Genomic DNA, 10,323 nt, shown 5'->3' on the forward strand with positions numbered 1-10,323 from the left:
TTATTATGGACCATGCTAGGTTCAATGATCACAAGCAAAATCTGGGAAAACAAAGAATGACTCAGATTTTCTCCTTATTGAGATTACCAGAATTGGTTTGCTTTCATTAAATTAACAGCAGATGAATACATTAGTGTTACACTGTACTAAACAGAGCTGACTCTAACCTAATCATTACTTTTCTTCAGATTCCATTAAGACACAAATCAAATTGTTCTTATGAAGAACCACATTTAACAGAAAGTCACGAACAGAATACCAACCACCAAATCCTTGAGATTTTTTAAGACTTTATACAGATACGGTAACAGTACAGTTGACCTTCCTGGCTGAATCCATCACAACATGTTGAAAACATAACAGACTTAATGGTAAGACTGTGACCATTCCTTCTGATTTCAGTAAGATTTTGCTATAACTCCCTGCCTGCTCCAATTTACAGGACTTCACCAGGTAAAAAAAAAAAAAATCTTTTAGCATCACACAGTATATAATTTAAAGTATATTTAACTCTACGTGTGTATTACAGATTTCCTTGTATAGACATCCACCTCTATGTTTTCTTGATAGTTCTCTTTTTTGTAGTTGAAGATACAGAACATATGTTCTTGCAAAGCATAGTCCTTAGTTGTTAATAGCCAGAAAATAATTTCAAATTTTCTTGCCATCATCATTTAATCGTGATGCAAAGATAAACACTCTTTTCTGATCCACATGAAAGTCAATTCTTAGATTGCCATCACAGTTGCAATTAGTACTACCATCTACTGAAAGAACAACAGGAGTCAAAGGAACCCCATCACATCACTTAATTTTAATATTACAGTACTTTTCTGAAAGTGGGTCCATCCACAAGATCTGCCATAAAAATGCATTGATGACTCTAACAGTGAGATATTTCAGAAAGAACTGGTAGAAAATAAACTATTGGATGTACTATTCAGGCAGAACTGTAGAGAAGATACATTTAAGTAATTTCTCTAAGGTCCTTGTAAGAATGATATATACAGTATCTTTGATTAACAAATATTGTTTTTAAGAAAAAAAATATTCTGTTAATAATAAATAATTAAAACTGACTACATTTAAAAACTGTATTTGTTAAAAATGGACTCTTTCCTGCCACAAATTCGAAGACTGAGACATAGCTGAACTTCTGGAAACAGAATGTAGCAATGCAAATAATGCCTGCAGTGACCTTGGATTTCTTACCTTTGAGCTCTGAATTTCACCCTTTGGCAAATAATAGTCATGATCATGGAACTAAACTCTAAGATCTTATAGTCTCACAGATAATAAACAGAGGTGACCACACTTTGAAATTACTTCTATTTAAGGGCTTGGCACTAAAATTACCAATTTAAAAACACTGTTTTAAAGCACATGTTTTTAAGCTTCTATTAAGTATTAGTAGCAGCAATACTTTTTAAAAGCAGAAGAGCTCGGAGACCACAAACTACGTACAGATTCTCACCAGGGTCACTACTTAAAAGTATTGTTTTATTTTTATGCATCTGTCTACTGTACGTAGTAGCATTAAAATATGAAAGAAAACAAATGTAATACATTTTAAAGTTATTTTGAATTTTTATTCTTACTATAATTTTTAATAGTTAAGTTCACAAACTTTTCCAGTATGAAATTGTATTGCCACCAGTTTTTATATACAACAGAAGATAATTATGGTGGGGTTGTTTTGTTTTGGTTTTTTTTTGCTAATAGGTTCACTTGAAATATTTAGGTTTTTCTCTGACTATTTCTGTCAAGAAGAAGTTATAAATAAATTTTAAATGTTTGGCCATACTGGCTGGCTAGAGAATGATATTTAAGAAAATATTTCCAAACACCTGAGGAAAGCTCTCATCCAGTGTTCTATCAGAGTTTTTTCTATTTCTTTATTTTTAAAAAATGTGTGCTTACATATTCTGAAGAGCCAGACAAAACAGAGCATTTAATAATAATTTTCATTGTTCTATTCTAAGTTACCAGAGCCAAACTACCCTATGAACTAAGTTCCGTTTGAAGCATCCGATACAAACACAGAGCTGTACAACTGTCTCGTAACTAGATTAATCTCCATGCATACATAAATACACATATTCCATATGCCATTTTCCATATTCCTCTACCATAGAATCATAGAATGGTTTGAGCTGGAAGAGAACTTAAAGATCATCTAGTCCAGTCCCCTCACCAGGGGCAGGGATACTTTCCACTGAATCAGGTTGCTCCAATCCCAGCCACGCTGGCCTAGAACGTAACCTGAGAATGCTCAACTTTTCTTTCCTCACCAAAACAAATAACATGTTTACCATCATCATTTTAATATTTATTACAGTGCATGGCAATCTGTTGTTACCATGACAATTTCCATTATATATCTTTCTTCTCTAAGAATGAGAAATAAATATCAGAGATACAAGTATCAGAGATACAAGATGACAGTACCATAAACTTCAAAAAATATGCGATACTCATAAAGAAAAATATGTAGTGAAATGAATACCTGTAGGATTTCTTTTCATCATTTTCCAGATACACAGATTCTCAGAATCTTTTTCATCCATGAATACGGCAACTGACTTGCCCAATGCATTTTTTAATAAGCACATAGAACAATAGACATGATAATGTAAAAAAACTTCATTCTTTTTTTTCAAAGTCTCACAAAATATATACTTCAGTAAAGTTAGTAAGTAAGAAAACTCTCTCAAACTAAAAAAAAAAAAACAAACAAACAAACCTGGAAGTAGAGACTTAAGAGTGCTGTTCTTAAACAAACACAGTACTTCATCTATACTAAACAAACTGATCAGCAGACCTATTTGTTTGGGATTTTAAAAATTCTAGTCCAGAATTCTAGGAGCTTCCAAAAACATCCTATGGTAAAGAAATTTTAAAAGCTATTATAATCTTTAAGGTTACAGAAATTACATTAAACAACTGTTGGAACAATGGCCCAAACTTGAAATTTAAATATCAGGTATGTTACTCGCAGGTTTTGTTTGAAGAGTTGTTTGTATGAATGCAGATATATATATAAACAAACAAACACATAAATATGCATGTCTGTACATATATATATGTATATATGTGTACATATGTATACAATTTATCTTGAAGTTAGCAACCAAGGAACAGAAGACTGTCGTTAGCTGCTTGCTTACAAGCTGTGCTAAATCTGATGTATACAATCACATATAAGATGTTCTGCACTTATTCTAGTTTATTTCCTTTCATAATACCTAAGTTTAAATTATCTTTTGAAATGGCAGTACAGTGTGTCATTTTTTCAGCTGTGGTTAGCATTCATTTTTAAAGACTTTTGACAGGGAGCTATTCACCACCATCACTTTTCATTTAGTTTTTCTGATGGTAAAGAACAAACACAAACTTCCATCGCTGTCCAGACAGCAGCTTCCACAAGGAGAAACATCAATACACTTAATACATGCTTTGAAATGGGAGAACAAGTTAATATACTTACATACCTTGAAATGGAATAAATTCAATCCACATATTCTGTACTGTCCAAAAAATCAAGGTTGAAGGGAAGAAGGATGGAGTATAAAGTGGATGGAAAAAAACAACAGGTCGTTTTTTTTTTTTTTTTTTTTTTTTTTTTTTTTTTTTTTTTTTAAGTCCTCAACTGGATAAAGTTTACATAAAGCCTTCCTGCAGAGAGCATTCAGCTCATCACCTTGGAGGCCCCTTCCAACCTAAAGGATTCTATGATTCTATGATCACCTGAAGTATGGAAAAAGTACTAACTGAAAACTATTTCTTCTTTGGATTCACCGTTAGATATCAGAAGAGTTACTGGATAGCTTGCAATTAGATAAGATCTTGTTTCAGTTGAGCTGATTGTGGTTAACAGAGAACCAAACCCAGAATGAATGGTGCCAGATCTTGAGTACTGCACTTCATCTTCTAATGTGGGATCTGATCAGGTTTGGTACCATACACAGGATGCTCACCAAACTAATCGCAGCGTGCATAGAGCAGGCTGACATCTGCAGGCTAAATATCAGGGATCTGCACAGATGTATATGTATGTCACCAACTTTTTGCTTCCCGTATGAGTTTTCAAAACTTATTTTTCCCCTTCAAAACTACCAAAATTACTAATTTTACAAAGCAGGTATAAAACACAGCTTTTGAAAAGCATCTAAGCAACACAAATTTTTTAGCAGCAGTGTACAGCATTTTTATGTACATGAGAATTATTAGCTTTGTTTTAACTGTAAGTTAAGTTACATCATTATTACCTCTCTTGTTATAACCATTAATTTATTCCTGTTCATAACATTCATGAAGAATAATTGTCATGAACCACTGTTTGAACAGCAAATCAATCTTTGCAACTGTAACTGTAATAAAATGTACAGTTTTAAAGTTTCATAGTTTTAAAGTTACATTTATTTTTAAACAGCTTAATGAATAACACATTTCAAAATTGCTGCTGTCCATGTATCATAAATTTCTTTTAGCTGTATTTTTTATCAGAAGATAGTATAAAAAATTAAACAGTTTTGTGAAAGCTCCAGAACATCAGTGGCATGAGTAAGCTCACTGTTATGCTGTTGTTAAGGTGGCTCTGTAATACCCATATACAGTAGTGACATAGTGGTTCACAGCTGAAGTAAAATATAAACAGAAATGTAAAAGTAATTTATCTTAGCACACTGTGATTTAAATTTGTTTGTTTCTTATTTCATTGACTGAAATTCAATTAAGGGTAGTGATGGTAATTTGAGGAAATGTCTACATATGTACTGTAGCATGCAGTACTGGTAGAAGTGTTCTACTAGTAAGTACATAAGTTGCAGTAGTATCAGTACAAAGGCTTTCTTTAATCTAACATTTTAATGTCTTTACTTGAGCCTCTCCAAGTTCAGTAAAGAGTATTAGTGCTAATGTTTTCAATTTAATTAGTATATTACATCCGTTGTAATTATTAGGGGGAAATGTTATATTCATGAATGTAAAAGTTAGCTGTAAATTACCTTGGAGTTATGATCAATTTCCCAAGTTACTGCTCCTTAAGATAACCGTCTCCCTTATGGTCCTTCCAGTAATTTTTCTTTGCCTGATAAACATGCTGATTAAACAGCACACAGGGCAAACCTTTGATACTTTTAAAATTAAATCCATGCCCAGCCTAAGGGTTGTGTCTGATTTCAACAAAATGTGTCAGTTAATCAGATAAAAAATTATCAGCAGCTCAAAGAAACAGCAGCCTTAGGCTTCATCAGCCCCAGAGAAAGCTGAACAAAATAAGACATACAGACAATATCACATTATGAGTAAAGGTTATTGCTAAGCATACCTCTGCACAGAACTCCTCACCATCTTAATAATGTACCTTAAATGACATATTGCATACAACAGCCAAAATAGCATCAAAGAAAGAAAAAGGAAGTGCTAGACCTGTGCCTACATGTCTGTTCACATGTACTGCAAGAAAAAAACACTCTCGTTCAGAAAAATGCAGAATATCCCTAAAAATTTACCAATTAGAACAAATCTATGTAAGAAGCTGAAAAAAGGTTAAATTAGGTTTAATTTTTAACATTTGCTTCACAACTTTGCCACAATAGAGTTCATTTTATGACCAAGATACAAGATAGATAATCTCTAAATGAAATTGTCTTTCCAATTAATATCGTCCTTGAAGCTTGCACGAGTAACATAAAACTGGTACACATGCTTAAATTAAAGCTTAAAGTCATTTGTGTCTTAATAATGATTATCAGTCAGTTGCAAATCTTCAAATTAAATCACAACATATTTGCAGGTGTGTCATTGATAATATATATCAGTAACTGGACTTTCAGGCTTCTGCAATTATTTAAGTGGAAAATTCTTACATAGGAGTTTTGTCTTATAATTTGAGAAGTATTCTAAGATCTCTGATTAGAATGATTTCAGAGTATGTTATTTTTCTTTGTTTTGATATGTCTGTCAGAGGCAGCTGAAAGTAATCAAAGACAGTATGGTTATATCCTTAAGACACAGGAATATAACTCTATTTCAGACTAGAAAACCACTGTTTGCTAGGGTTCTGCAGACTAGCTAGGAATCAAGGTCTTTACACATCACTACACATCATCTGAGACTTTTGTTCTCCTCTTACAGACCGCAAAGCACATAGTTTATATGCCTTCATTCCTTAAGAAGTAGTTTCAAAACCAGGTGTGGAAATTAATTTAATGTAGATTCACAGGAAACCTCTATGTGAACACTCTCATTAAGAACTTCAGTAGTCTTCAGTGGGCTTAGCTTAACTCATTTTAAAAGTAAATTACTTTTAAATTATTGTATCTATACAAGGATATGGTACTATGTAACTAAGCCACTTTAAAATCTAATTAGATTCATTTTTATGAATGCTCTGCATAGGGCACAGAGAGATATATCACCACCTTCGCACATAAATGATGGCCTAACTTCAAGAGTTTTACAAATGAAATTATTGAAATACTGTGTGCACACACACACAGCGTTTTCTATTAATTCATTGTAGGGGGATATTCATCAGCTCTCAGTCACAGCTTTCAGTATCTAATCACAATCTCATAATAACCACATTTAATTAGAATATGGTCCTCTCCCTACCTAGAAGCACCAAAGATTCAGGGAGATAGTGCAAGGGCACATTTGTATGCACATGCACATACCACCAAGAATGAAAAAGGAGAAAAGGAGCAAAAGAGACAGAAATACCATTCCTAGAGTCCAATATCAAGCAGAGGTGTATTGAAATACTGCAGTTCAAAAGGCTAGAATTCAATTCTAAATAGCAGAAACAGAAAACTAGGAAAATCTTCCACTATAGCCATACATCATACCATAAATGCATGTTTTCCTGACATACTGATACTCTGTCTAGCTGCATTTACAAAGTGAACAATTAGTCTTAGGAATTACAAATCATTAATGGATGATTTTTTAAAAAATTATCTCATATATAACTATTTATATAGAACACAAACAAGTTAAGGTATTGTTCTGCCAACGACTAGGCCTAACAGGAACGACACAAACAGCAGGAAGAGAAACCAATAAGTAGACTGTATTGTAAGCAAAAACATTGTAACATGAATGACCACTGGGGGTACAAACAAGTCAGTCAGCTGGTACATAATTGACGCCACCCCCAACAATCCCACAAAAGATGTGACTCGGCCCACAACAGGTGGTACAAACAGAGACACGAGGTTGCCCATAGCTGGCAAGGGAAACAGCCAGGTCACAAAGTTAAACATATACGACAAAGGTGCCCACATGGCAACGCTCACCCGATCAGCCCCTGTTCACAAAGGTCTAAACAGACTGGGGCCCAGCTCCAGGGAGAGTCAGGAGGTCTGCCCTGAACCAGGAAGCTCTGAGGAGTGCACTCCACTGACAGACACTCCTGACTCCCTGCCAGTGGTCCCAGCTTTTATCCCCAAGCAGACACCTGACCTTTGTCAACTCAGTGCGGGACCCCTGGGGCTCATTTCCCTTATGGCTCTCCCTGCAGGGCCGGCCGCACCCTGGGGGGAAGCTATAAGGCAAACTCACCACCTCTCTATGAAGGGCTGTGGGAATCACCCACATGTCAACCTTAATTTGGGGCTCGGGGTTCAAACCCCAGCATTTCAGATATCTTTTAGCTATCATACTATTTCACTTTTTTTTTTTTCCAAAATATTGAGACATATAGTTTCATTTTTTTTTCCCAGTAAAAAAGTCATGCTAAACCACTGCATTCAGTTATATTTAATATCTTATGCACTTATCCACTATTGCAAAGGTTACGTAGGGACTTGCCTACAGAACTGTAGGGTTATGGGGTTTTTTTCTTCATACTAGTCAACTGAGTGCACAAGATGCCTTCATGCCATCAACAGAAGCTACAAAGTCTTTGACAGGGACAAAAAAAAAAAAAAAAAGAAAAAGCATTTTCCACATAGATTTGGTTTCACGTAAATGTCTGCTTCACCTTTGGGACTTCCAGCTCTTAAATGGTCGAATAATTACAGAGGAAACTTGCCTGCAGACACTTCTTTCAGGAAATCTTATTTATAAAATTACCTCAACAAAGACTGATTACTTAACTTAATAACCAAATTTAGCACGAACAGTCAACTCCAGATTGAATAAAAGACATTACATTGCAACGACAAGATGTCAGTGAACAACCACAATGCAGTCAAGTAACCATACATGTTTCCGTCCACATACTAGACTGGATATTATAAGTGTTGGTGATTGTAAGTGGAACTATTTTCCAATCGAGACCAATTATATCAACAGCTATAACACAAAAAGACACAGCAAATTTATAAACATCTCTTACATATTTATCTTCAATTAGTAGTCAACCACTGAGATTCAAACTTAAAAACTAGGTTTTTAAGATAACAACGTATACAATCGTGTATGGCTTCTTCGGAATGAAAAAAAGTCTGTGTCTTATGAAGGCAGGTAGTGGCCTATAGTACTATGTTCCAGAAGAATGTTTTGCTGAAGACAAACCACTTACTATAACAAGAAAAAGATGGTCAACAGACTTTCGTATGTTAGTCCGCATGTTTCTAGTCAAGAGAAGATTCATGATTTAGGTGAAGCAACTCAGTCCCCTTGCATCATACTCTCTGACTTCAAACAACGCAGAATTTTGCTCTTGGATTTATTCTTTAAGATAGTATCTTTAACAAACTGTAAGATATCTAAAAGTCAACCTTTATAAACTTCAGTTCTTGAATATACACACAATCTTTTTTTTTCCTTGCTCTGTGCTGCTTTCACCCACATAGTCTCTACGTGGACCAATTTCTAGATGCTAATGGCAATCTACTCCTCCACAATGAAGACAAACAAGACACAAATCCAGCATCTACAAAACAAATACTGAACACACTCTACAGCTTGCTCTTGTTATCTGGGGTACACAGCATGGTTTGGATAATTCAAGGCAATAACAGAAATAGCATCTGGAGCATACTCTACTGGAGCAAAACAGCACATTCTGTAAGCAGAAATGAACTTCCCCTCAAAGCTGACCAAACTATAAAATTAGTCAATGTAATATTTGAGCAAGTCATGTAAACATTGTCGAAAGTGTTCATGACTACTCACCTGTAATGCTGAACACGTTAATTTTAAGTACTTGAATATCTAAGACGATATACACAAAACCCCACAGTTTTAACCTGACAGTGCTATTAAGACAAAGCTGAAATTTCATCAGTAAGTCTGAAGATTCTTAACTTTGACTTTTACACTTAATTCACATCTGCATTTCTGCTGTGTCATGTTATTGGATATGAATGTTATTTCTATAACTAATGTAAAATGTACATGCTGAATTGTCAGAAAAACTATAATGCTGAAGTATGTGTAGAGTAATTGACTGATTAGTAAATCAAAAATTTTAACTGTTGATGGACAATTTAAAAAAAAAAAAATTCCCCATTACTTTCACTTTGTATTTTTTTTTATTAGTTCAAATCTGTGTTTTCTCTCAAAGTGTCAAGGTCTGGATTTTTAAAATAAAGCAAGTATTATAGGAAAGACTATTGTAGTGGCTGAGTTATTCGAATACAAAGTTATCTGATAACAAATGTGTAAGAAAGGCATGTATGAGGATATAAGATTTACTTCACCTCATTTGGTATTACTCTAATGGGAAGCTGTAGGCTACTATGGCAAACATTGAGCTGGCAGGAAGGCTGCACAGTTTTCACCTCAGAACATTCTAGGAGCATATGCTTATACATATAGACATCATAAAACATTATATACAAAATTAAAGATATTTTCTCCAAAGGCTGAAAAATTTAATCTTTCTTGCTACTAAAAGACACTTGAGAAACCTAAACCTAGCCTATATTTAATTCTACTTGCATAGAGCAACGTAGCAAGACAGCTCAGACCTATCGCGATTAGTACAACTTCATCGGCTTTAGTAAGATTACTCCTCATCCACAGAGATGCAAGAGAACTAAAGGGAAACTTTACATTATACTGATTGACAGCTGTCACTAGGAAACCACTAGGAAACTACCCTATTCTGTAAGCATGCAAGTATTTAATATTTTCTGCATGAAACAATGTCACTTGTTCTGCTCGATCTGTGTTGTGGTGAGCAGAGCCCACCCTAGGCAGGGGCCAGCGTTTGGAAGATCTCACGATGTAATGGAAAGCGTAGACTGCCCACGAGAGGCGTTGTGGGCGTGGCTTAACATAGATAAGCAATTGTAGTGACGCAATAAACGCCATTTGCAGCATCTTCCACGTTGGATTAACTGTCTGCGATGACCCTCAACGGTAGAA

The 10,323-nt window shown here is 34.7% G+C and overlaps 1 protein-coding gene across 1 annotated transcript in view; it reads right to left on the reverse strand.

Moving 5' to 3' along the window:
• LOC103775843 (diphthine--ammonia ligase-like) overlaps positions 1–8,578 on the reverse strand; it is a 54,652-nt gene extending 46,074 nt beyond the window's left edge. The window contains exon 1 of the mRNA XM_008943312.1: positions 8,531–8,578. Coding sequence (XP_008941560.1) covers positions 8,531–8,578 — 48 coding nt within the window. The remainder of the gene's footprint in view (positions 1–8,530) is intronic.
• Between the last annotated feature and the right edge of the window lie 1,745 nt (positions 8,579–10,323).

Source organism: Merops nubicus, unplaced genomic scaffold, assembly GCF_000691845.1.
Source record: "Merops nubicus isolate BGI_N331 unplaced genomic scaffold, ASM69184v1 scaffold2587, whole genome shotgun sequence".
Lineage (NCBI taxonomy): Eukaryota > Metazoa > Chordata > Aves > Coraciiformes > Meropidae > Merops > Merops nubicus.